The sequence below is a fragment of the Miscanthus floridulus genome, chromosome 8, assembly GCF_019320115.1.
Source record: "Miscanthus floridulus cultivar M001 chromosome 8, ASM1932011v1, whole genome shotgun sequence".
NCBI lineage: Eukaryota > Viridiplantae > Streptophyta > Magnoliopsida > Poales > Poaceae > Miscanthus > Miscanthus floridulus.
Genome location: NC_089587.1, coordinates 797730 through 825504, shown reverse-complemented (window position 1 = coordinate 825504; position 27775 = coordinate 797730). Strand labels below are relative to the sequence as shown.

Sequence of the window (27775 nt, the reverse complement as noted above, 5' to 3'; positions counted from 1 at the left end):
CTGAATTAAGAACACATGGAGAGGAGTGTATACAGTATACCACAACTTTGTAAAGTTTATACAGACGAAAAGAAAATATAAATTAGGACCCCAGTAAACTGAATTAGAAACATTTTTATTTCCCATGAGTTTCACATTATTGAGGGGGTGATGGGTGAGGAGAAGGGGGTGGCGTGCAGTATAGGTACTATAGGAACCGGTGGAAACTCTTTCCTACCGTTGTGGATCGCAATCTCATTTGGATATCTGCAACGATAAATCAATTTTAAATATGAATGAGTTCTAAGCAATAGGAGGAGGGCAGAATCACTTAAGGGAACCATCACACTTAAGTAAACGTGTGCCAGATGCAGGAACATGTTGTAAGAAAATTTATCTATGATGCGGCAAGAAACGAAACTCCGCCATTGTTCGCAACCAATTAGACCCGATTAGAAATCAAGAACTGATTGGAAATAAAAAGGGATGAGTGCGTACAGGGTTGGATCGGAGGAAGGGAGCAGTGCGTACAGGCAGGAGCAGAGCTGGACGATGCACGTGTGGTGGCTGCGCCGCCCCTCCCATGGCGCTATGGCTCCCCGCCTCGCTCGGCCGACGCCTGACTCCACCGGCCGCCGAACACGTGCATCCTGTCCCCGTCGCCGTGCTCCTCCTCCTCCTCCTCCGGATCCACTGAGGGCCATGCGCCCATGCCGAGCTCCTGCTCCCCGACCAGGCCTGCACCTCACCCGGTCGTTGTGGGATAAGGGGCACGAATGGAGCGGCGTTGGAGGAGGGGACGTGCGGAGGCTGCAACGGATCTTGCGCAGAGTTTCGGCTACGGGTGGAGGCAGGGGGCACAGGAGAGCGGCGGCGACGGAGGCAGTGGGAGGGGCACAGGAGGAGAGGCGCGCCGAGCGGAAGTCAGACTACGGTCGCTCGAGCGCTAAAAAAAGAGTAGAGGGAATGAGGGATCGAACTGTGGCCACCGAGAGAGTGTTCCGACGCCCGGCTGGGTTCTCCTGCGCGGGGGAGGATTAGGAGGTTGACACATTTGATGTGGGTCGTTGGATTTGAGTGAGTAAGGAGATAGAATGTTCACAGGTAATGCCCTGTTCGTTTGTGTGATAAGCCATGGCTGAAAAGTACTATTGGCTGATTTGTTGTGAGAGAAAAATACCGTTCGTACGGCTTATAAGCCAAGCGAACAGGGCGTAAATCTGGACAATTCATTTTAAAAGCGCAGTGGTACATTTTTCTGGGTGGATGGAGGGGGACTTCTCAGCGGGAGATGTTTTTTTTTTTTTTTATCTACGAAAGAAAATGTCGGTGAACTAGTAGGGTATATTGTTACTGTAGCAAGCGGCATGTGGACTATGGTAGCACCATAGCGCGCTAGCAACTTGCTCGTGCAGTGGCCACTGCCGCGGGTGGGCCGGTGGCGTGCGGATTCTGATAATCAGGGGCGAGCTCAGACCTAGGGCCGTCGTGGTCCAACTAGCCCGGGGATAGCTATGTAATTTGTTAGCCCCACAGCCCAGCAATTATTCCACTTCGAGAGTTGAAGTCTGGCCCGAGAGTTTCCAATTTTAACCCTCTGTGCAGTTTTGACTCCAATTAAAAGATAAAATTACAGATTTCTTATAATCGATGGTTACAAAATTGGTTGTTACAAAATACAAGATGAAGAGGACCAGGACATTAGTATCGTATTTCTCTCCCCGGTAGCTACTGTATCATATTATATTATTATATGATTAAAGAACTTCTCGATTTAAAAACCTTTCTTGTGAGCTATTTTTCTATATGACACGTACCTACATTGTCATATAGACTATGGTGTATCGTTTGCCTTTCCGCTATTAGAATTTGATCCTAATCTCGCCACTGCTCATAATACACTCTGCTGTTCGTCTCGTGCAGGTGTGCGTGACCGCCACTGCTCCGGCCGACGACGACCCGCCCTCCGCGCTTCCTCTCCGTTGCGCCGGCGCCGCGGCCCCGCCGTCGTCCATCTCCACTACCCGTCACGACGACGACCTAGGCAGCACTGACGGAGGCGGCAGCAGCAGCACGCTGTGCGTGCACAAGGCTTCCACGCGGGCGTACGATGGTGTGGTGCCGCTTCATGACGGATCTGGCCGACTCCTCTGTTGGCGAAGAAACGGGCAGATATGGTTGGCTACGGTGGACGTGGTGGACCCCACCGGCGGCTCCGTCCTCCACGTGGGCGACAAGCCGGTGGTCGACCTCGGCACCCGCGTCAGCCAGGACGCCGCCGCGCGCGGCCGGGGCCTCGCTGGGGTCGCTGTCCATTCCAGCGGCAGATTGTTCGTCTCCTACTACACGACCGTTGCCACAGACGACGGCGGCGCCTTCCTCATCGTCGACCAATTGCCGACAGCATCCTGGAGCGGGCACGAGGTCAGTTTCAGTTCAGTACATACATCGTCTGTTTTCACTTTTTCAGCAGCTCGTACGTACGAGTACATCTGTACATGTACATCCTCTGATTTCTACCCTTCGTTATTATAGGCCAACAGGAACCGGGCCCAGGCTAGGAGTACAAGGGTGTTCTCGATGGCCTTGCCCTTGCCTGATCAAGGCGAGGCGGAGCCCCGCTCTTCATCAGTAGGCTTTCTCCTCGACTACTACGGTGGCCAGATCCTATTTCGGCCCAACAACGCTGACTCTTTCCTTTACCTCGTCACTGGCCCGGCCCAGAGCGATGGACAGCTGCAAGCAAAAATCTTGCGCTTTCGCGTTGGAGGCATGCCGTCGGGTATGTATGTACGATTTACTTGTTTTTTTTCTTCATTTCTCATCATCTCATCGCAAAAACCAATCACCTTCAAATCTTAACATAATTTGCGCCAGGAATCGGTCCCATGGAGGTCCAAGTATACGCATCGGTCTTAGGTGTCCCGAGGCGATGTGCGTTCGATGCCGACAAGCCTCACGACCTCTACTGCGCAATCATTGAGGTTATTCTAGCTTTTTTCTGCTGCTGCTGCAAGTGCTATTGTCCTATGTTGTGGGCCTTGTAGTGAGTCCAATGCATTTACCAACGGAACTCATAACGTGCAGGAAGAGCAAGAGGTTGTATACCTCACCTCAGATGGCCCATCCCCCTCTGCCACGCCGCCAAGTGCCTCGCTCATCGTGGCCCACCAACAGCCCACGCTAGGAACGCCGCCATCCCTAGTAGGCGGCCTGCTTTACCGAGGTTACGCGGACAACACCCTCATCGGAAGGTATTGTCCCTGCCGGCTTATCAGCTAGAATCTACAGTATTTTTCTCTCACAACAAAATAGCTTCAGCCGGCTTATGTATCAGCCGAAAAGAGCACCGGTTCATTCATCATGCATCCTCGGTCTTTTCTTACCTGTGTGCGGCATCGGCATGTTTGTACTCTCTCTATATACAGCTATATCTACATGGAAGGCTCAGAATTCTGGTGGACGGTGGCATCGCCGGCGAGCAACTACACCACCACTCGGAACCTCCGGGTCGCGTGCGCCGCACCTGCTACCGCTACATCTCGCTGCCGCGGCGGCGACTTTGCTGGCGGCAGCGTTACCTCCTTTGCGGAAGATGCAGACAAGAATGCCCTCCTGCTCGCAACAGACGGTGTCTACATGGTTGTGTGGCCCGGCCTCTGCGACGTCGACGACACCCACACCAGAGCCCCCACATCCACATCTACTAAGAGCCTTCTCAAGTGGATCTTTGGTGTGATAGGAAGCCTGATAGCGATTCTTGGTGGTGGTTACGGGGCGTATAGGTACAGGACATGCAGCTGCTTCAATAGGACGACTGACATCACGATCAACGCCACCAACGTGAACATCCACAACGGCGAAAATAAAATCCAACTCGCCGTTATTAGTACAGAAGGATAGATCCCCAAAGGAGGTTTCTTTTTTTGGTTTTTCTTTATTATTAGACGTTATCTTCTTTTCGGTTGTTGTGGTTGTGTTGGTGATACGTGTTGTTTGCTGTTGGCAGAGTTGTTCAAACTATTGTAGTCGGTGTTGTTTTATTTTGTAACCTCCTTTGTGGATCGTTGTTTGTCCGATTTGGGTCTCTTTCTTTATTAATAAAATACAATATAATCGGCAACTCTTCTGCTCAGTCCGTTTAAAAAAATAGATCCAAAAGACAATGTATCTTGAACATCGTCTTATAATTTGGAATGAAGGAAGTACTGCTTACTGCTGCTATTGGTACTAGTTTTTGTTATGGTGGCGTACCGTGTACGAAATGATGATTCCGGTCTCAAATCCGCCAGAGCAAAGCATGTGGCGAAGATGGTTCCCTTCGTCGCCGCTATTCTCTGATGGAAACTTACGACATCCTGTGACTCCACGTTAACCTGACCACATGGTAAAGATCGGACGGCAACGGTGGCGCGGAGATCAGAGATAGGGCTTGCGATCAATTGGGCTTTTTGGCCGTCGCTTTCTCTCGGTATCAGTATCAACACGGTTTATAAGCAAACAAGGTGTGAGCACCTCTTAGCAACACCCTGCAGCGATAAATCAAGAGGTACGCCCTCCTTGCAGACTTTTTCCCCCAGCCTTCTCATAGACGAAAAAGCAAGCGGCGACGATGGGACGCTCCCTTCGCCGCTGCTGATCTCCGATGGAAAACTCTACCTCGCTGTTTCATATATATACCTGTCTATGGTGTGCTTTTGATGATATATATAATGTACTAGGCTACTAGATATTTGAGAACGAAACATATATTGTTTTGTGGTCCGCATGCATGATAACTCAGCGTAAACTAAAAATGTGCATATAACCTACGCTTTCTGCATTATATTCCAATTCTCGGTGCATTTGGATACAACGATTGTTCGGCACTGGCAGCTAGAGATTAGCAACGGGACTTGATCCCCACAGAAAAATTAGTTATGGGTGCGTTTAATTTGGATGCTGCCCAGCCAAAGCTTGGCCCACGTCAAAAATCGTGGATGCCTTTGAGTTGTTCCAGGCCCCAGCTATGCCCTACCAAAGCTTTTAGCGGGCCAAATCTTGGTGCTCGATTCGACGGCCTAGGAATCAACCAGAACGACGTACAAAAATCAACTTCACACCATTGATATGAATATGGCAGCTCAATCCGAAATTCTCGAACCACTACAGGTTGTAATTGTCGCGGCGCCGCTGAATCATCTAATTTTTTTTTTCTAAAAAAAGCTTGGTTGCATAATTACTTAGCAATAATTATCTATGTATCAGAGACATTATTCACATGATATTTAGATTAGATATTGTTTTTCATGGTTCACCAAAACAAGTCCTATGAGTATTACTGTAAGTCTCTTTTATATCTATGTTTTAAACTACCAGTATTGGATTTAAACTATTTATATTGTAATCTGGTAAGTTCAAGACATATTATATTATCTAGCGCCTGCATAGTGAATTAAATTGTAACTTTTAGAATCATTTACCAAATTCATAAATAAATGTTTTTTTATAGGATTCCATATGAACAATTTTATACGGTAGCCATATAATAAAATCCTAGGCTAAATTGGCTCTCCGGGCCTGACACGTTGCTTGTGCCAGGTGAGGCAAGAACAAGTTTGCCCAAAACCATGCATGCCCTAACTCACTACCATCGCCTGCAACTACCTCGTGGAATGACCACACACACAAAAATGCAACACACAAACAAAACAAAAAACGACCACCGATAGCTCCCCTGTTAAATACTGTAAGAGCCTTAGTTGACCACGGCAAGTGACCTCAAGAGCAACTCTTGGAACACTAAAGCACCAGTAGAATACCCAAGGTTTCGCGTGCCCTTAAACCCGGCTTGATCCGCTTATTTTTTCATCTGGAACAGTGTTTTCTCTCACAAATTCCTCCAGCATTCCTCCAAACCATCCAGATTCCTCCAGAATTCAGACAAGCGAACAGGCCCAATGAAGTTATCGATGGCGGTGTACTTGGCTACCTGGGCGGCGACGGCGGAGTCGTGGAAGACTTGGATGCCCTTGTTGACACGGTGGGTGGTGTCTGTGTCGGGCCGTCTGTTGTTGAACTCCATGTACTTGACGTTGTCCGCGGTCTCCTTGACGACGTGCCCCCTGTCACACGCCACCCAACTGACGGCGCTGACCGCGGAGCTCGTTGCGGATGGTCAAGTTTTGAGCGAGAAAGTGCTGGGTGGGTCAGGGGGGCGCATGGCCCTCTTGCTCCGTCCTTATGTTCAACCTTACATACGGGCAGCATGATTGGCTGGAAGGCGGTCTAGCATCCATCGCAATTCTGCTGTTAGGGGACGTTTGGATCCAGTGACTAAATTTTAGGAGGTGTCACATGGGGGTGTCGCATGAGATGTTAGGATATTAATAAAAAAACAAATTACAGAATCCGTAAGTAATCCGCGAGATGAATTCACTAAGCCTAATTAATCCGCCAGTAGCACATATTTACTGTAGCACAACATTGTCAAATCATGGACTAATTAGGCTTAATAGATTCGTCTCATAAATTAGTTTCAATCTGTGCATTTAGTTTCATAAATACTCTATATTTAATACTTCATACATGTGTCCAAACATCCGATGGGACAGCGACTAAAGTTTAGGAGGTGTAACCAAATACCCCCTTAGTCTGGTCCTGTGGGCGACCATAAATGTGAGCATCCCCCGGCGCCCTGAGCTAAGCACTATGGCAACTGTGTGGCTACATCCGGTCGTGGGGCACACGTCGCTGCTTCGGCAACACCGGATCAAAGTGTGTCGTAGATCGTCGTCTAGAACTGCATGCACCATATCTTCTGTCATCGAACTATAGCCCTCGCTGTTAGGATTTGTGATTTGCTTGTATTGTTTCAGTTTTTTCCTGAAGAAAAAAAGCCATTCACACATACTTTTTTATTCCATAGTAATATAGTACTCCCTCCAATCATAAAATAATGCAACTATAGTATCAAGTAATTTAAGTTTGATCAAGTTTACAGTAAATAGTATTCATATTTATGTCTCTAAATCTTTTTATTGTGAAAGTATATTTCATAATTAATCTATAATATTTATTTTGTTTCGTAAATGTTAGTATTTTTCTTATAAATTTGATAGAAACATTTGGTTTCTCCAAATACGAGAATTGCATTTTTTTTATAGACGGAGCGAGTAGATAACTTTAGACGGACACACTATACACCTTCTTCTTCCTTCCCTCGTTTCGGTGAAAACAATAAAATGCATTTGCTGCTAGTCTTGTCTATCGTCAGTCTAGCGAAGATGCAAATTGCATCTTCTATGCACTATTGTTAATTAGGGATGAACGCCACATCATACACCTTATGGGCAGCTGTCCCAGACCCCCGCCGCCGCCGTCCAAGTGAATAGCTTGGCCCTCATCTCAATTCCTGGGCCGCTTCACTTGTGTCGGTCAACTAGGAACAGATGCGCGGATGACCGAATGGAGGCGCGGATGCGCACCAAACTTGGAACAGTATCAGGAAGAGGTCAAGAATATAGTCTACCTGATGCTGGTGGTGCGCTAATTACCGTATAGTATAGTTACGTAAGTCACGAGTAGTTACATAATTCTGCGGGGTGTATGTGTTTGTGTTAGCTTGACAAAGAGAGAGAGAAAAGTTGCGTGTCTTCGGCACCAAGAGCATCTCCAAGAGAGTTGGTATTCAACTTACTATTTCTTTTTTAGTTATTTGACACGCTATCCCGTGAGGGTTGGAAGCCGAATTTGGCTAGCCAGTGTGGCTCGCTATATTAGCATACGTAACACTGACAGCTAGTACCATGTTTGTATTGCTCTAAAATTCCATTCCTTTTGCCTCTCATAAATTTAAAAGGTGATTATATCAAGCTCCAAACTTAATGTCTATTTTTTGCCAATAGAATAAATAACAGAGAACACATTTTAGTTGCATTTAACTCAAAGTCTCTTAGAAATTTAAATTTAAATTCTTCAAAATTGACTATTTTTGTAAAATATCTGAACTTAAGAGTATTGATTTAATTCTCAAAAATCTTGAAAAAAATATGTAAACCCATACTAATTTTAATACTGATATAAAATATAGATCAATAGAGAATATGGACTATGAGATATGGCTAACCTGTTGGAGTGTGTTGAAATTATATAGAGAAAATATTTATGGAGTGGCTAGCCAAATGAAGATATGGAGCGTGGAATTTAGAATGTCTCCCGGAGATGCTATATGCCAGGAGAATTTCTCGTGTGCCATGACACAAAGTAGTTAATGTTCACAAAGTTTACCCACCTTCAGATTCCTCACGAACCAACCGGTGTTCAATCAAACTTGGGGACATATGTCCCTATTAAGTTTTGACACACTTGTGGAGTCATTTAGAGGGTCGATCGGTAAGATGCACATATAATGGTCAAGTGGGGCAATTGTCGCACGATTTGTTTATGCACTATGTTATGTACTGCTTAAACACTTCTCACTGTAGCAGATTTTTTCACCTATCCTAGTCTGTCAGCGCAGCGTCAGTGTGTCCAACCGTGCTAGTGGTGACTTTTGTGTGTGCGTTGTGCCGCTGTTCGCTGTAGATTTCGCGACCGCTACAGAGAAGACGGATTACAAAAGTACGTTTTATTAGTATATAAAAGTCACCGGTCATAAACAATTGAGCCGCCCTCCGCTAACCTCATCCCTGAGCAGCAAGCTAGCAGCCGGGCGCTCTCTCCTCATATGCCCTCATGTGCATCCAATTTGGGTGCATATGGGGGGGCATATGTCCCGAGGACATTTTTTGTTCGTGGTGAAAACATAGCTTTGGTAATTTGAAATCTTTCTTGTATAACTCTTTTGATTCCTTATTGATAATTCCTTTACAAATGTAGGCCACAAAAGCGTGGAACTGAGAGGCAATGTTTGTTAATCCGTGTAGCCTAGTTTAGGGGTCGTTTGGCGTAGCTCCAGCCGCTCTTATCCGCCACTGTTACAGTGAAGACAGAGTTGGTAGAGTATCTTCGCCGGCTTCTCTTCTTCCTTAGGTTATTTTTCAACCCAGGCACCAAAAATAGCTTCTTGGTGCAGTAACACCAAAGTAAGTGGGAGGAATGAGAACCCTCGAGAGCCACAAACAGTGTCTTACAGAAAAATTTGACATATACGTATTTATATTTGCACCAAGCTCTATGAATGAGCACACTGTCAGTAATAAATATGTATCTTTACTGTATGGCGAATGAATGATCATACAGTAACAATTTCTTTCAACCAAAGGACCGGAGACGCAGAATATGTTCTGATTTGTTACAGTATCAGCAGTTATTCTGTGTATGTATGATTATATATACGGTTAATTGATCAATGCACTACTCCAAAACTTTAGTTTTACAAGAGCACATCTCCAATTTTCATTTTACATTATCCATTCATCTCCAGTTACAACTATTCACGGCGTGCTCTGCGTCAGTCGTCCGCCGCACCGGCGAGGCAGAGGCGGCGATGGCGTCGAGCCACTCCACCACCTGCTGCGCCGTGGGCCGCGACTTGGGGTTGTCGCTGACGCAGGCGCACGCCACGTCCAGCACCCTCGCCGCCTCCTCTCGGTGCCTCCTCTCGCCGACGCCGACGCTGGTGTCGATCACCTCGTCGCCCCTGGCCTCGCGCCGCATCCTTACCGCCCACGACGTCACGCCCCGGCCGCCGCCCACGGGCCGCGCCATGTCCACCGGCCGCCGCCCCGTGACGAGTTCCAGCAGCACCACGCCGAGGCTGTACACGTCCCCGCGGTAGGTGGCCACCGACGAGCTGCCGTACTCCGGCGGGATGTACCCCAGCGTGCCCACCAGGTCCGTCGTCACGTGCGTGTCCGTCGGGAGCACCAGCCTGGCCAGCCCGAAGTCCGCCAGCCGGGGCTCCAGCCGCGCGTCCAGGAGGATGTTGCTCGACTTGATGTCCCGGTGCAGGACGCGCGGCTCCGACGAGGCGTGCAGGTGCGCCAGCCCGCGCGCCGCGCCGCGCGCGATGCCGAGCCGCGCCGGCCACGCCAGCGCGCCGCCCCGCTCGTGGAGCCAGTGGTCCAGGCTGCCGTTCTCCATGTACGGGTAGATGAGCAGCCGGTCCTTGCCGGCGCGGCAGTAGCCCTGCAACGGCACCAGGTTCCGGTGCCGGACGCGCGACAGCGTCTCCACCTCAGCGCGGAACTCGCGCTTCATCTGCCAGAAGTCGCCGGACAGCCGCTTCACCGCCACCTCGCTCCCGTCGGCCAGCGTCGCGCGGTACACCATCCCGAAGCCGCCGCACCCGACGATACGGGACGCGTCGAAGTTGCGCGTCGCCTTCATCACGTCCTCCAGCGTCATCGTGCGCTCGCCGCTGTCTTCCTCTTCGCCGGCGGGGAAGAGCAGCACCAGCGTGGACTTGGCCGCGGACTCGAGGCTGCCGCTGTCGTCGTCGTCCGCCGCCACCCTGGCGTTGTCTTCCTGCCACTTCGACCACACGCGCCACGTCACGGCCACGGCTACGGCGACGAGCAGCGCCGTGGCGACGCTGATCGCCGCCACGACGCCAGCGCTGGCGCTCCGCTCCTGCTTGCCGCCCCCGCCGCCGTCCGCCGCACGCGGCGGCTCGTCCTTCCACGCGCACCGCGCCACGTGGATGCCGCACAGCAGCGGGTTCCCCTGGAAATCCCCGCGCGAGAACGTGGAGAACTGCCCGCCCACGGGGACCTCGCCAGAGAGGTTGTTGTACGAGACGTCGAAGTGGGAGAGGAAGCTGAGCTGCGTCAGCGACGCCGGGATCGCGCCGGAGAGCGCGTTGTTGGACAGGTCCAGCGACTCGAGGCTCGTCATCCCCGACAGGTCCGGTGGGATGGGCCCCGACAGCCTGTTCCAGCTCAGGTCAACGATGTGCACCCTGGTCAACGCCCCCAGCGCGGCCGGCACGCCGCCGGTGAGGTTGTTGTGTCCAAGGACCAGCGAAGGCGGGAAGCTGTCCACCTGGTTGTACTGCCGACCCTGCACCGACGTGTTCCAGCGCATGAAGAACGGGAAGTCATACACCTGCGCCTCGTCGTCGCCGCCGCTGCCATGAGCGCCGCCGGAGATCAGCCCCGGCATCCGCGTCAAGCTACCCGGTATCTCCCCCTGCAGGGAGTTGTTCGATATGTCGAGGTAGAAGAGGCGGTCGAATTGCCCCAGCCATGGCTGCACTGGGCCGGCGAGCAGGTTCCACGACAGGTCCAGCACTCTGAGCTTCCGGAGGCCGGCTATCCACGACGGTATCGCCCCGTGCAGCTCGCAGTTAGCGATGACCAGAATCTGGATGCTGGGGAAACCCGCGATGCCGGCGTCGTCCGACGGCATCTCCTCGCCGCCGTGGAAGTTCCTGGTGAGCACCAGGCTGGTCAGGTTGGGGAGGCTCTGCAGCGTCCGCAGCGCCGACGAGACGTTGGAGAAGCTGTTGCCGGTGAGCGAGAGGAAGGACAGCGAGGAGAAGTTGGCGAACGACGCCGGTATCTCGCCGGTGAGCTTGTTCCGACCGAGGTTGAGCGCGGCCATGCCCCTGCACTCGGGAAGGCTCGCCGGGATGGGCCCCGTGAAGCCGTTGGCGCCGAGGTCAAGGTACACCAGGTTCCTGAGCGCGCGGAAGTCGAGGCCGATGTCCCCGACAAACGAGTTGTTCCGGAGGTTGAGCACTCGGAGCCGGCGGCACCGCGAGAGCGTGGCTGGGAGCTCGCCAGAGAGCCGGTTGCTGGGCGCCGAGAGCTCCTGGAGGCCGGCGAGCGCGTCGAACACGTCGGGTAGCGGCCCGGACAAGGCGTTGAAGGAGAAGTCGAGCCGGATGAGGCTGCTGAGGTTACGCAGGCGAGGCGACAGGCCGCCGGAGATAGAGTTGGTGTGGAGGCTAAGGAACTGCAGCGACGTGACGCCGAAGAGATCGTCCGGGAGCGCGCCGTCGATGCCGTTTCCGTCGAGGGAGAGCTCGACGAGCGACCGGCATTGCCCGAACCCGGCAGGGAACGCGCCGGGGAGCCTGTTCATGGAGAGCCGCAGGACGCGCAGCGCCGGAGATGCGGCGCACAGCGCGGCGGCGTCGACGGCGCCCGCGAAGCCGTTGCCCGACACGTCGTACGCCGTCAGGTTGCGCGCGCCGGGGAGCACGGGGTGGGTGCCGTTGAACGCGTTGTACGAGACGTTGAACACGCGCGCCGCCGCGAGGTCGATCGGACCGCCAGCCGCCAGCAGGGCGCCGGCGAGCGCGTTGGCGCTGACGTCGAGCACCTCGAGGCTCCGGAGCCGGAGCAGCCCCGCGGGCAGCGCGCCGCGGAGCGCATTGCCGGAGAGGTTGAGCACCCGGAGCTCGGTGAGGCCGGTGAGCGACGCGGACACCTGCCCACGCAGCGTCCGGTTGGGCAGCGCCAGCCCGACGACGGCCACGACCGCCGTGCCGTCCACCGCCGACTCGCCGCACGTCACTCCGGGCCAGTCGCAGCACGCGGTGTCGGACGCGTTGGCGGCGGTCGGCCAGCCGTCGACCCCGGCGTCGAGGCCCGCCGAGAACCCGCGCAGCGCGGCAAGGTCGGCCGCGGCGCACGGCTGCGTCTGCGCGGCGCCGCCGCTCAGCACGGTCGCGCACAGCGCCGCTAGCAGCATCGCCGCTGCTCTGCTCCCCATGTCGCCGGCCTGCCTTGCCACACGACAACGTCGACAAGGGTGGTGGTCAGCGATGATCAGCCGCCCGGAGCTAGTAGCTAGTTAACTAATGGTGACGAGAAGCAAGCGCCATGAATTCTCTCACATCTTGGGATCATGGTCAGATCGTCCTTCTTCAGTCTTGCTTGCTGCCTTTCTCTTCTTGTTCCCTTGCAGGAAGAAGAGAAGTGCGACGAGGGGAGAGAAAGGGAGTGTGAGAAGGAAAAAGGAGAGAAGGCACTCTGGGTTTGACTCTGCAGCTCAAGTTTAATACTGCTGCTTAGCTTACATCCCTGACCTGACCTGTCCTAATTCTTCAGGTTAGTGATTTATAAAGTAGGTAGTAGTACCTGTCATGATTTGAGACCCATCTCGAAAGTTTCTTAGTATTTCTTGTTAGTGTACCATAAATATATATATTTGTTGTTGAGTGCAGAGTGCTTGCTTTGGTTTGGCTCAATTTGTTGGATGCATCTGGACGCCGCAGACACAAAAAAAAATGTCACCTTCAGATTGATCTTTCGGTGTGCGTGTGCCATCATCGTCATCTTCTCCAGCTGACTGACTGAACTGATCGTTCCATGTAACTGTATCTCTTGGTTCTTAGCATTGACTATACCTTAAATCCTGCCAGTGATTAATGGAGGTCAACGGCTGTTCGAGCTGGACACGTGGCGGTGTGACCTGCAGCAGGCGCGTGCGCGGCGGCCGTCGATCACGAAACGGAGGGCTCTGACCGGGGGTTTGACAAAGTCAACGCTGAGTGAGATGAGATGGACAGGACAGGACAGGGCTGCTGGACCAGAACGGTCAGCAAGTCTTACCGCGCATCCCGGCTGCCGCCTAACGAGATTATTGTTGTTACTAGCCATGGTTACTAGTTTAGCACCAAACTTCTGTCCACTAGTAATTAATTAGAGAAAAAATGAAAAATGATTGGTAAAATCTTGGATTGTACTAATTAATTCTCTATACTCATATATAGTTCAATCATAATTATTGGCCAATGAGATGGATGCTAGATGTTTGCATGTTGTAGTAGTGCGTCTAGCAATGCAAACCAGTTTCACCTCTGATCTAGTCTATAGATTAGTAGATGTGTACACGCCAACTGTCTCAGCTAGTCACCAGCCAAGACATCCTTTGACAGTGGAGTTTGTTGTAGCCACGAGCGAAAGAATAATGATGGAGCACAGGACACATGCAACGAAAAGTAATAACAGGAAAGAAACTGACGGCTGCGCTAGGAAACTGTCGGCAAATTTCATCGATGTTCGAAATGTTGAGATTTGAGAGGACCAGACCAACCAATTACAGGATGCTCTGCGTTTTTGTCTTAGCATTTTTGTCTGATTGCGAAGGTCAACTTGGATTTTTTTTTTAATTCACTCTTTTTTGTGTGTGCAATTTTGGAGAGCTTGCCGGCGCAACTGGCAAAACCTTTTGCAGAGAACAAGTGGCAGAGACGAGTAGACGACACTGACATGCATGCATCCTCACATTGCACAAGGTTAGTTAGCAGCCTTTATCTTTTTTTTTCACGATCAGGCCATTCACCCGTTTTTCATTAAGAAGAAGTAGAGTTTAAGGTTACACAGGATTCGCCAGTAATCCGCCAGAAAGGGGGTCATCACGCACCCAGTAGCAAAGCTTCTGCCCAAGTGAGGAGACCCAAGCGACAACAGCGGCAAAGTATCCGTCAAAGCAGCAACGACGGCAAAGCATCCGTCAAAGAAAGCGGCCAAGCATCCGCTGCGAACCACCAAACGACCGCGGCAACGCCAAACACGGGGTTGAACAGACCAATGTGGAGAGCAAGATGAAGCATACGCACGCACAACACAAGACACTTCGGCGAGAGCAGCGGGGCGGCAACAGGTGTGCTCCAATAAGGCCTTCAAGAAGGGAATGACATCCGCAGACACCATCAATGTTGGAAGAAGCGCACGAGGACTTTCGTCCTATAACCTGCCCCAAAGGCTCGCGACAAGTAGAAACTTCGACGCCCCCCCAAGAAGAAACATGGCACAGACCACGCCATAGCCGCCGGCCCATAGCAAGAAGTTGAGCAGGGTTTTCACCCAGAAACTACTCGACATCAGACGTATAGGGGGGCTGCAGTGGCACCAGCACAACTGGCGTGGAGCCGAGAGCACCGGGAGCTCGACGACCAAGGTGGGGCCCAAGCCACCAGCCTAGAGCCGCCACCGCCATGGAGGCCATGTCGCCACCAGCCCGTAGAGGCCCGGATCTGGCAGGTCAGCCGCCATAACAGTAGGGGCGCAGGCCGGCCCCTCCGGTCGCCATCAGGCCACCTGCGGTGCGCCGGTGGATCTAGCCAGCTATGGTAGATCCACCCAAAATAACACGCTTACGGAGGTGCTCGTCTTCCACCAAACACTAAACACCCCGAAAGCACGCTACAGCGGGCGGTATCCATCGGGAACACCCCAAGGGAGAACCCGAAAGATCCACGTTTTCCCCAAGGATCCAATAATGAGAACGAGTTACAATACTTGTCCATTTCATACATCAGAGTTTCTTAAAAAATACATTATTACAATACCAAATGTCAGAGTGCAAAAATGATAAACAATAGAATTTAAGATAAACATCTAGCGATAAGAACGAGGATCCGTCTGAGCCCACCAGAAGAATCCTCCACACAAAGGTATTTCTCAAGCATCACCTGCAACAGGGGTAAATAAACCCTGAGTACACAATGTACTCGCAAGACTTATCCAACTAGTGGGAATAATTTACCGACTCCAAGGAATATGAGAAGCTTTATGGTTTGCTGGTTTATTTTAGCAGAAAGCAATATTAATAGTGAATCCTTATTTAGGTTATTATTATTGGCCGCATTAAGTTATTATCTATCCAATCTATATAAGCTTCTGTTCTACTTTCAAGCAAGAGTTGAGCAATCAGTTTCATTTCATCATCTTCCGTCTTTCAGTTCTTACTACGATGCTAGAGTTAAGACAAGTCGTACCGACTCAGCGGCGATTCGCGAACCAATGTGCCCAGCTGGGTGCCCCAAAAACACACGCTCCGCTTGTACCCCAGGCACAAGCAGGACTAACCCATCACTCTCCTGTCCCGGGTGTCCAGGTCTCCGTCCAAACTTGGACTCCAAGCCCCCACTCCTGAGTCCCGGACTCAGTGTGGTGTAAGGACCTCCACCATCTCTGCCTCCCATCAGTCGGTCCGAAAAGAGCCGGATCCACGGCAAGAGAGCAACAAGTCTTCCATGCGCCCATACCCAAGTATGCGCTGGGGATAATAGATCTGTGACTTGCCTAGCGTCCATTGTAACGACCGGTCCTTAATCGACATGGACATGAAAAAAGTGTAACCAAGTCATGCCCTGTTGGCCGCAGAACACAACCCCTTACACCCACCAGTACCCAAGCCATATCTTTGCCCGGTCACCATTTTCCTTTCCACCATTTTATCATGAGTGACCATATTTTATCACCTATTTGCGAGTAACGGCAGGTTACTCACGCTACCGATATCCTGAGCATAGCAGCTACTCGCCCTGTACTAGTAGGACTCATGGGTAGATATATTTATGCATGTAGTTTCCATAAAATGCCTGTAACTTAAATGCACATCACATATATATATTCAGTGATAATTAAAATAGGGGTTATGCACCAGGGCTTGCCTTGGGCAGGCGACAGGTCAGTAAGGTCAGCACCAATAGGCTCTGGGGCTCCCTCCTGCACGAGGACCTCCTCCTCGTACTCCTCAATCACCTCGTCGTACACCTGCTCGTCGACGGGCACAAAATCTACCAACTCATGATCTACATGCATGAAATGATGATGCAATACTTAGTAATATAGCAACAACAACTCTTAAAATAAAGGTACATCTGTTTAACTACTAAGATAGTGCTACTGACCACAATATTAATCTATCTATCGTTGCCGATAACCAATTTGACGTATGGCATACAATATTATAACAACTACATGTATTCTTACTCCTAACGCTGATCTACGCTATATACGATAAAACAAGGGTAATAGCTATTATATTTCACAACACATTCTAAGGCTACAAAATTTATAGCAAGTACATAATAACCTAGCGAGGCTACTGTAAAATTTTTATAGCTATATCCATCCCCAATCTACCACAAAAATTCATATAATTATTAATCTACATAATACTAAGCCATCTAGTTTGAATTTATGAACCTACCATTGTCATGGCTAACTGTAATCTAACTGCACTAACAGGTAGATGGTAATTTTGCGAACCTAACGAACTTGGTTTCACTATTTTTAGACATCTACAGAATTTACTATAATTTATCAAAGTTCAGCTCATAACTAAATTAAATAAGTATTTCTACTTTATTGGAAATTGAAGAAACCAATTTCTAACTCGTGGCCCAACTTGCGCGGCTCGGCCCACAACGGCGCGACGCGTGCATGCAGCGCGGCCCACGCACATCCGGCCAGTGTAGGGCAGGGCATAGGCTACGTCCCGGACGCAGCGCGTCAGCCGCGGTGATGTGAACCACGCGCCAGCGCGTGGTAGCAGACAGCCGAGGCAGCAGCGCAAGGACCATGCGCGCGCCTTTGTCTCTGCTGCATGCATATGATTTTCCTCACATATCTGCAAGAAAAGTCAGATGGCATGATCATGGTGCAAGTTTATCTGCAATCTTTCTCCCAAAAAAAAGTTTATCTGCAATCTAGCGCATTTCCATGTCGGCCAAATTGTCTGTGATTCAAGCAAAAAGTTTCTGGTCCAGGCGAAACCTAAGAATAGTTTAGGATATGATTGACCACTGAATAAGCATGGAGCATGCATGCAGGCGTAGTAGGTGCAATGAACTGTACGGAGTTGGTAACCATTTTTTTTAGTATATATTTTTGCATTGGGCGATTCATAAGTAATCATGTTCCAATCTTTTTAAGAAAAGCAGCAATGTCAACTACAACAACTACTTTCATTTTAATCTGTTTCCTAAATTTCATATTTTCTAGTTCACTGGTAGAGTAGAAACCTCTTTGACATGACATGACATTATTAACAATAATTCGGAATGGTTAATGGTCAGAATTCAAAAGTCCAAAATGATAGAATTGACAGGATCACTAGCCATAGATCTAGCACACCTACTGACATTTGATGAAGTGTAAACCCTAGAACATAAACTAAAACGAGAAACAGTGAGAAAGAGGGAGAGAGAGGAGTTGCGGAGGTGCAAACCATCGGCCGCCTTCATAGAAGACGAGCTGGCCATGAGGTTGCTCGTCGGTGGCACGGTGAAACCCGACGGTGAAGGTGCTGTCATGGTGGCAATAGTGCAGAGGCGGCGGTGGCCAGTGGCGGTCTTCCCGTCGCTGGAAGCACCCCCTCTTAGATCGGTTAGGGTTTAGGGACTATTGGTGGTGCGTCTGGCGGCTCAGGTGAACCTCGTGCCGTGTGCCTCGGACCCCACCTCCCTTTTTATGGTGCTGTGCGATGGGGGCCCACCAACCATGGAGCGGTTGGGCGCTCCCGATCAGGGCACGGATCCAAGGGCCCATTGGAAGAAATCAATCTAACATTCTCCCCTTTGATCTCACCTTATGACTTAAACTTAACTTACTTACTTTATCTTATTCCCATTCCATCACAGATCAGTGCATAGAGCGTGTGTCATCATCACGGCCAGTTGCCATTAGATTAAACAGCTACAATGCACCTCTCTGTTTTAAAACAGATTCTCAACTAGGCCCTTGTTGTCTAGGAATCAAAGGCTTTCCCTTAAACCCATGCCGGCTAAGTGTTCTCTGAGCACGTTGGGTGGTAAGCCTTTTGTAAGCGGATCCGTGAGCATCTTTTCTGTTCTTATATGCTCAAGACTAATTATATGATCCCTGACTTTATCTTTCACAACATAATACTTTATGTCAATGTGTTTGGCAGCACTATTTGACTTATTGTTGTGAACATAACATACTGCTGGATTATTATCAAAGTATAACTTAAGTGGTTTATGTATGTCGTCTACCACTTTCAATCCGGGCATGAATTTCTTCAGCCAATTCACCTGCTCTGTGGCCTCATAACATGATACAAACTCGGCATACATTATGGACGATGTAGTGATGATTTGCTTTGAGCTTTTCCACGATATAGCTCCTCCTGTGTGAACTTTCTGTCATCTCCCGCATAATCAGAATCCGTATACCCCTCTATGTGTAGGGAATTAGATCTTGTGTACATTAGCATTTCGTACCTTGCAGGTAACATAAAACTTTCTTTACTAATTTCTAGTGTTCTATTCCTGAATTACTCTGGTATCTTTTAAGTAACTCGGTAACAAATGCTAAGTCAGGGCGAGTACACACTTGAGCATACTGTAAATTTCTGACAGCTGAACTATATGGAACCGCTTTCATTTGATCGATCTCATATTGGTTCCTAGGACATTGAAATTCCCCATATCTATCGCCCTTGACTATGGGAGCAGGTGAAGACTTATAATTTTACATACTGTATTTCTTTAGAACTTTTTCTAAGTAGGCTTTTTGTGATAATCCTAAAACCCCCTTTTCTCTATCTCGGTGAATCTCTATTCCTAGGACAAATGAAGCTTCACCGAGATCCTTCATATCAAACTTCGAGGATAAGAACTTCTTTGTTTCTAGTAGTAGATTAACATCACTGCTAGAGAGCAAGATGTCATCCACATACAAGACTAGGAAAATGTATTTCCCATTCTTGAACTTTGCATAAACACAATTGTCCTCTATATTTTCTTAAAACCTAAACTTTCTTATTGTACTATCAAACTTCAAATACCACTGTCTTGAAGCTTGTTTTAATCCGTAAATGGATTTCTTCAGTCGGCATCCCATACGTTCTTTTTCTTCCACAACAAAACCTTTTGGTTGTGCTATGTAAATATTTTCCTCTAGATCCCCATTTAGGAACGTCGTCTTTACATCCATCTGATGTAATTCTAAATCGTAATATGCTACAAGCGCCATTATGATTCTAAAAGAATCCTTACATGAGACTGGAGAAAATGTCTCATTGTAATATATGTCTTCTCTTTGCGTGAAACCTTTCGTCACAAGTCGCGCTTTAAACCTTTCTATATTCCTTTTGGAGTCATATTTAGTTTTGTAGACCCATTTACAGCCAACTGTCTTGGCTTCTTTAGGAATTGTTTCTAAGTTCCAAACACCATTGGTTTTCATTGATTTCATTTCATCTTTCATGACTTCAAACCACTTGGATGAGTGAGCACTTCTCATGGCTTCTTCAAATGAGATAGGATCACCCTTCATTTGAAATTCCTCACATTCATAAACTTCATAGTCATTAGGATGGCTGATCTCCTGACTCTTTGAGACCTTCTAGGGGCCTCGTTAGATGATGCTTGTTCTATAAGAGGCTGTTGTTGCTCTCCCTCATGTGTGACAACGGGTTCTAGGGATCCTGAAGGACAGGTTCCTCATGCTCATTTATTGTTACCACAGGAGAACTAACAATAGGTGCTATTACTATAGTGTCTTGCACTATTGGTAGTTTGGTACAACAACAATATGTAGCATGAAGAATGGCTCCTGAACCATAGGAGTGGGCACATATACCCACTTCTCTTTAAAACTAATTTCTCGCGCTACCATGCTCCCCTTGATCATATCATCCTCCAAGAACACATTATGTCTTGTTTCTATAAACTTCGTTTGTCTGACAGAACAATAGAAGCGATAACATTTTGACTTTTAAAGATAGCCAATGAAATAACAACTGACTGTCTTAGAGTCTAGCTTCCCTATGTTTGGGTTAAAAACTTTTGCCTCAGTTGGACAACCCCACACTCGTAAATAGTTAAGTGAGGGTTCCTTTCCTATCCACAACTCATACGGTGTTTTGGGCACCGATTTGCTTGGCACTCGATTAAGTATATGAATGGCAGTTTTTAACACCTTCATCCACAAACTTATCGGTAGGGTAGAGTAACTTATCATGTTTCTCACCATATCCATTAAGGTACGGTTGTGTCTTTCAGCTACTCCATTCTGCTGAGGCTCGTCCGGTGTAGAATACTGGCAACTATGCCATTTCTTGTAAGAACCTTGCAAAAGGTCTAGGAACTTGGTCATATGGGGTGTGTCGATCGTAGTACTCTCTCCCACGGTCGGATCTTACTACCTTAATCTTTAAGTTGTGCTGATTTTTTACTTCAGTCTTAAATATCTTAAATTTATCCAATGCTTCTGATCTTTTCTTAATTGGATAAATATAGCCAAAACGAGAATAGTCATCTGTGAATGTTATAAATGAATCATAACCATCCATACTCTTCATAGGAAAATGACCACAGATGTTTATGTGAACTATTTCTAACATTCCTGCGCTTCATTTGGTATCTTTCTTTATTTTCTTAACGTACTTTCCTTTTATGCAATCAATGCATTGCTCTAAATCTAAAAATTCAAAAGGTGGAAGAATTGATTTCTTAATCAATCGCTCTATTCTCCCCCTCAAAATATGGCCTAAACGATAGTGCCATAATTTTGAAGATACATCATGCACTCTCTTCCGCTTATTTGTTGCATTCATAGATGAAGAGGCATTTTCATTCTCAGTCCTTACATCATTCACATTCTTAGAAAGTGATAATAAATAAAGCTTGTCTTGTCGAAAGACAAGACCAACACACTTATTATTAATCACAATCCGACATTTGTCATTATCAAAATGGCAATCATATCCATAATCATCTAAACGTGAAACACTTATTAAGTTTCTTCGCAAAGAGGGTACATATAGAACATCTAAAAGCTTAAGTACAAAACCATCAACTAATTCTAGAGAGAGATCTCCAATGGCTTCAACTTCAGTTTCAACTCCATTTGCTACTTTGATTCTTCTTTCTCCTCTTTGTAGGGTCCTCCTCGTATGGAATCCCTGTAATGAATTTGCAAAATAAATAGTTGCACCCGAATCAATCACCAAGTAGATTTTACATAACTTAAATACAAGGATTCATCTATGAATGTAATGAAATCCTCACCTCTCTTTAGAAGTCTCTTCAGGAAGTCTGAACAATCCCTCTAGTAATGTCCATACTTCTTGCACCATTTACACTGATCCTTTTCAACTTGAGCGTTGTTGTTCTTCTGATGGTGGTCATTCTAAGAGGCTTTCCCTTGAGGTTTGACTTTTTTATTGAAATTCTTCTTTTTGTTGTCTTCATAAGGTTAGCAGAGTCACCCTATGAGCTTTTTAGCCTCTCATCTTCTTGAACACACATTGCAATGAGCTTCTCTATATCCTATTTATCGGGCTGCATGTTGTAGTTCACAACAAAAATTTATATTCTTTGGGCAAGGAAGCAAAAACCAAATGAATAAGGAACTCATCCTTGAGCCCCAAATCCATTGGCTTCAGCTTCGAAGCTGTGTTGCTCATCTTCAGTATGTGCTCTCTGATACCGCCACCAGTGTATTTCTCATTGAACAATATCTTGATCAAAGTACTGGCATAAGCCTTTGAAGAGCCAGCAATGTTTTCCTAAATGGTAAACGGTCTTTACACGGTCGCCCTTCCTTTAACGTTTAGGCTGTTTATACGGTGTTTAAACGAAGTTAAACGATCTAAACGATTTTGTACTTTTTAAAAAACAATACATATAATTATATATGTGCATGTAAAAGTAAGTATTCTAGCATTTATACATATTTATCTGAGTAAAAATCAATTATTTTGGTATGTATATATATTTATGCATGTGAAAAGAACCAAATATAGATATTTATGCATATAACATATCAAGTGTACACATTTATAAATATAATAGACTTAAGTATACAAATTTATCCATACAAAACTGAACTAGATTTACCTCGTGTTCGCCTAAACAGCCATTTAAACAGCCGTTTAGCCCGTTTAATATTGTTTATCTCCGTTCCGTTTAGACCGTTTTTTTATTTTTTGACCGTTTAAATGGTCAAACGTTTAATTTCTGTTTACCTCCTAAACAAACGGTTTATTATCGTTTACCGTTTAGTGGCCGTTTAATCGACCATTTAGGCGAACACTGAGCCAGTGAACTGACTCTCCACCTTTTTAAGATACTCTGTGGTGGTATCACAATATGGGATAGACCCTCTTATCGCATATGAAATAGTGGACTTAGCCACCATCAAGCATTTATTGTTTGAAATATCTCATTTCTTGCGTTCGAGATCATATTTCATCCGCACTTCTGCATGATCTCGCTGCCGAGCAGTGAAATCAGCATCAGACTCATTTTCTTTCCTCATCGGATCCACTGGCTCAGTAGGACACGGGGAGGTAAGCGCTAGGTCATTTTCAGACAGCGCAAGTGCTAGTTCATACTTCTCTCGCCATACCCTATAGTTGCTCCTTTCAAGAGGCGGTATGTGCAAGATAAATGCCATTGGGTTGAGTCCTGAAAAACACCGTCAGAGATAGTGAAAAAATATGTCATAATAATTGCATGCCTTAATTTAACGCTGGTCAAAATTAAAACATACAACTTTCTTATACACTAATTCTACATCACCGTTGGGCAAAAATATAATTAATGCATGGAAAAACTTATGAATAAACATTATAATATTGCTATTATCAATGTTGGTTAGAAAAATAACAATATTATAATTTACTGACTAAAAATGACTGCTCTTCAAATTAAATTCCCCCGTTGGTTCGAATTTAATTAGAAGATAATAAACTTTAACATTGTAGCAAAAATATGAAAAAATTATTTATCTACTTTTCAGAAGCATTTTACTGTACTAATCTACTCTCTGAAAAATTTGTCCCGTTGGTTCAAATTTTGACAGAGATTGAAACTGGACAAAAAAAGATCAAAATTTGCTTCTGAAAATAATAAATAAAACAAATAACTCAGTTTACACTGTTCATTTAGCCCAGCCCGTTGAAACAGTGCTCGGCCCAATAGCGAAATTCCGCCCGCGCGCCCGCGCTCGCGGCCCAGCAGCGGCCCAACAGAGCGCGTGCGTGCCCGCTCCCTCGTGCCCAGGCCGCAACCTAGGCCTGGGCCGGGATTCTCCTTCCCCGTCTGGGCTATATCTGCCCCGATGGCTCTCAGCCGTTCATCGCGATCAGACGGTTGTCCGTCGTTCTCGGCGGATATAAAAACGACGACGATGGCCGCGCGCCCGAACCCTAGGTCATTCTTCTCATTCAATTCTCTTTCTTTGCCGTGGCGTTGGCTCTCTCTCCCACTGTCACTCCAAACCACGATGACCCAAGAGAGAAAGCGTGGTGGCACCGCCGTGGCGCCCTTCGGTGCACGCGTGCGGCTGGATCCACTCGCGGCGCCGTTGAGCAGCACCACGGTGGTGCTCTTTGCGCCCTACATGCGCTGTGGTGGAGACTTTCCCTAAACCCTAGATCTGACCGGCGCCGCCGCAGGTCCCATCGTTGGAGCGCGTGCTCCCCAGTGGGTGAGCGCGCCGCCGTCGAGCAGTCCTGTGACAGTGCCCTCGGCCAGGCTCGCACGCAAGGCGCGCGAGCGCAGCTCGGCTTCTCCCCGCACGCCGACGAGGCGGCGGTGGAGTTCCTTCCTGCGCAACGGCAGGATACAACCCACGCGACGGCGGTGGTGACGCGCGACGAAGAGTCCGTGTAGGTCCTCCTCTCCTTTGTTCGATCCGTTTCTAGGATTAGGGTTAGGGTTGGCTACTGTTCTTTTTCGAAATCGAGACCCTTTCTTTCCCCTTTTCTTCACCCGATTAGGGTTTAGGGTTCAGATCGAACACTTTGCTTAGATCCGAATCGGATCTCTCACCTCCTTCTAATTGCTGCTACTCGGTTTTCTACCCCGATAAGCTAGATCTAGGCCTAGTTAGGCAACTGATACCATTGATAGGATCACTAGCCATAGATCTAGTACACCTACTGATATTTGATGAAGTGTAAACCCTAGAACATAAACTAAAACGAGAAACAGAGAGAAAAGGGGGGAGAGAGAGAGGGGTTGCGGAGGTGCAAACCATCGCCCGCCTTCGTAGAAGACGAGCTGACCACGAGGTTGCTCGTCGGTGGCGCGGTGAAGCCCGGCGGTGAAGGCGTTGTCGCGGTGGCGACGGTGCAGAGGCGGTGGTGGTCGGTGACGGTCTTCCCGTCGCTGGCAGCACCCCCTCTTAGATCGGTTAGGGTTTAGAGACTGTAGGTGGGGCGTGTGGCAGCTCAAGTGAATCTCGTGCCGTGTGCCCTGGCCCCCACCTCCCTTTTTATGGCGTTGTGCGATGGTGGCCCACCAACCGTGGAGCGGTTGGGCGCCCCCGATCATGGCACGGATCTAAGGGGCCAATTAGCTGTTGGGCAAATTGGAAGAGATCAATCTAACACAAACCACATGCTTTGGAAAAAAAATAAGGCCAAGGTTGCAGCAAGCAAGAGGGTTTGCTTGCAGTTCAAACTTCAAACACTATCGCAGTGGACTTTTTTGTTGCTACTAGAAGTTGCTCCAGTACGATTCAAATGATAAACAAAACATGATTAAAACTTCAAAGTCATGAGTCGGGAATCAATACACGTTACTTGCGCTGCATGATTCATGATTGACCAGCATTAGTTTACTTTTTAATGGGAGGAATGAAATGTGCCATTCCAGCAATGTGAAATCGCAGTGCAAACTCTTATCCATGAATACTTCCCATGTTTTATGTTTATACCGAAAAAGGTCAGGTAAAAACGTCACCATGGGATGGACTGTCAACTCAAAAACATATGAATAAAGAATATGGCAATATGCAAATATAGTAGTTTAAAGCCAAATTTTATTGGTAGACTAACAAAATCCATGAGCTGAGCAGCATTTCAACTACACTTCAATAGTTACTACTTTACCAGCAACAAATGTTAAATGTATGAGCAACCACCTAGTTTGTTCCATTGCTGCACACAAGTCAGTTTCAGGACAGCTGTTTCAGTGTTCTTGGATCACAAGGCCAAAAGGCATGCTTCATGGCTACTCTGATTTTCCTTTTGTTTTTAAAAAGGCAAGCTTTGCAGCTGACAAACTCACAGCAGCGAAATGGCGGTTACTTATCACTATTTAGCCCCAAGATGGCTGCACTAATTGTTAACCTTAAGGCACATCTGCGCCTTTATTTTCCACTGGACAAATGATCTCCAGTGACCTTTCTAATAATTTTATGAATGACCATCCATGAATCTGCAAAAGTTGTCATCACCATACCAGACGGTAGTGCAAGGCACCAAAGAGTTGTTTTTTTGCTAGGATATGGTTAAAAAACAGCATGATTTTCAGGGTCAGCCACATCACTGTTGCCATGTAGGGATGAGGTACATATGGAGTTCTTTTGTGCGGGCGTGTGTTTAAAAATATCGAGTCCATCTCTGTGGTGGTGTTTTCTTTTTGGGCTCATTAGGAGGTTTTTTAGATAAAGGATAAAATATCCGGCTTCATCTATCCAAATATAGAATCAGACAAATTATTACAGACTCCAAACCTGAGCACAAAGTTCGGCTGAAGTAAAACTTACAACCACACACACGACTAACGGAATAGGTAAAAAGTTTTTGATTAAACCAAACCAACATGCCTTTGTGAAAGCCAACCATTGGATCCAAAGAAATCTAAAGCCGACGTCTCTAGGTGTTGTGCCACAGAGATCATTTGATCTTTAAGATCTTCATGCCGCTGTAAGTTTGTCCAATGACGAAGCCAGTGCGTTCCTCGGAATAGTACCTGCAAAAGAGATTTTGGTTTGCATTTGTCAAAAACCACCTCATTCCTTGTTATCCAGATTGCCCAAAGAAGTGCGGAAGCTGCTGTTAATAACAATATATTGTACTTTTTGTTTCCCAATTTAGACCAATGATAGAACAAAACATCTATATTTGTGGGAGGTGATATCCCAAAAAGTATATGTATAGAGCGCCACAAAAATTTAGCATAAAAGCAATAAAAAAAGAGATGGTGAATTGTCTCTGAAACATGGCAGAAACAATAACTTTTGTCTCCATTCCAATTTCTCCTAGCCAAGTTGTCTTTGGTTAGAATCACTCATCTTTTTAGATACCACATGAAAACTTTTATTTTCATTGGCAGCTTCGTTTGCCAAATATCTTGCGACACTCTCACCCCATTGTTAATTAATACAGCATACATAGACTTGACTGTAAAAGCCCCAGAGGCGTTTAAATCCCATACAAACACATTTCTTTCCTGTAGTAAGTTTATCTGTTGTAAAGAAGCTACAATTCGATGCCAATTTGTTAAGTTCGCACCCACCAAATGTCTCCGAAATGAGATATTTAGTACTGGGGAACTCAAGACTGTAGCTATAGTGTCTTGTTTTCTTCTTACAATATTAAACAACGTAGGAAATCTATCTTTGAGAGGTTTGTTGCCCAGCCAAGTATCAACCCAAAATCTAGTTTGTGTCCCATCTTTGACATTAAAATGTCCTAACTCTATGAAGTTATTTTTAATATTCATAAGGCTTTTCCAGAAATGCGAGTCCGTTGGTTTCTTTTCACAGCTTCCAATAGTCTTATTTTTAATGTACTTATTTCTTAATAATTCTTGCCACAGCCCATCCTCATTTAATAACTTAAACAACCACTTACTGAGCAAACATTTATTTTGAATCTCTAAATTATGTATCCCTAGACCTCCCTTGTCCTTAGGCTGACACATAACTTCCCACTTGCTAACCTGTATTTTCTTTTGTGTTGGTCAATTTGCCAGTAAAAGCGAGACCTAAAACAATCAATTTTTTCCACCACCCCTTTCGGCAGTTCGAAAAATGACATCATGAACATCGGTAAACTAGATAGCACCGAGTTTATGAGTACCAAACGACCACCGACCGTAAGTAGTTTCCCTTTCCACCCACTAAGTCTTTTTTCGATTCTCTCTTCAATACACTTCCAGTCTTTATTATATAGTTTCCTAAAATGCATAGGTAAACCCAGGTAGCGAAATGTGTATTTACCACTGGCACATCCAAACAGCTGCGAATAAAACTCTTCATGATCTTTAGCTTGTCCACAACAAAAGACTTCGCTTTTGTGGAAATTTATCTTTAGGCCAGATAGTTGCTCAAAAGTACTTAGCAGTAGTTTCATATTAACTGCT

At 47.1% G+C, this 27775-nt stretch overlaps 2 protein-coding genes across 2 annotated transcripts; one reads left to right on the top strand and one right to left on the bottom strand.

Annotated features, from left to right (window-relative positions):
* The first annotated feature begins 755 nt into the window (after window positions 1–755).
* LOC136476469 (HIPL2 protein-like) lies at window positions 756–4004 on the top strand. Its single transcript, XM_066474324.1, has 6 exons — window positions 756–902; window positions 1903–2451; window positions 2590–2761; window positions 2881–2963; window positions 3067–3233; window positions 3408–4004. Exons 1-6 carry the CDS (start codon window positions 756–758, stop codon window positions 3880–3882), a joined length of 1593 nt encoding a protein of 530 aa, XP_066330421.1. The 3' UTR covers window positions 3883–4004.
* Window positions 4005–9327: 5323 nt separating this feature from the next.
* On the bottom strand, window positions 9328–12982 carry LOC136475471 (phytosulfokine receptor 1-like). The gene is made up of 2 exons (XM_066472945.1): window positions 12746–12982; window positions 9328–12630 (listed from the first exon to the last, which is right to left on the bottom strand). Exon 2 carries the CDS (start codon window positions 12619–12621, stop codon window positions 9376–9378), a length of 3246 nt encoding a protein of 1081 aa, XP_066329042.1. The 5' UTR covers window positions 12622–12630; window positions 12746–12982; the 3' UTR covers window positions 9328–9375.
* Between the last annotated feature and the right edge of the window lie 14793 nt (window positions 12983–27775).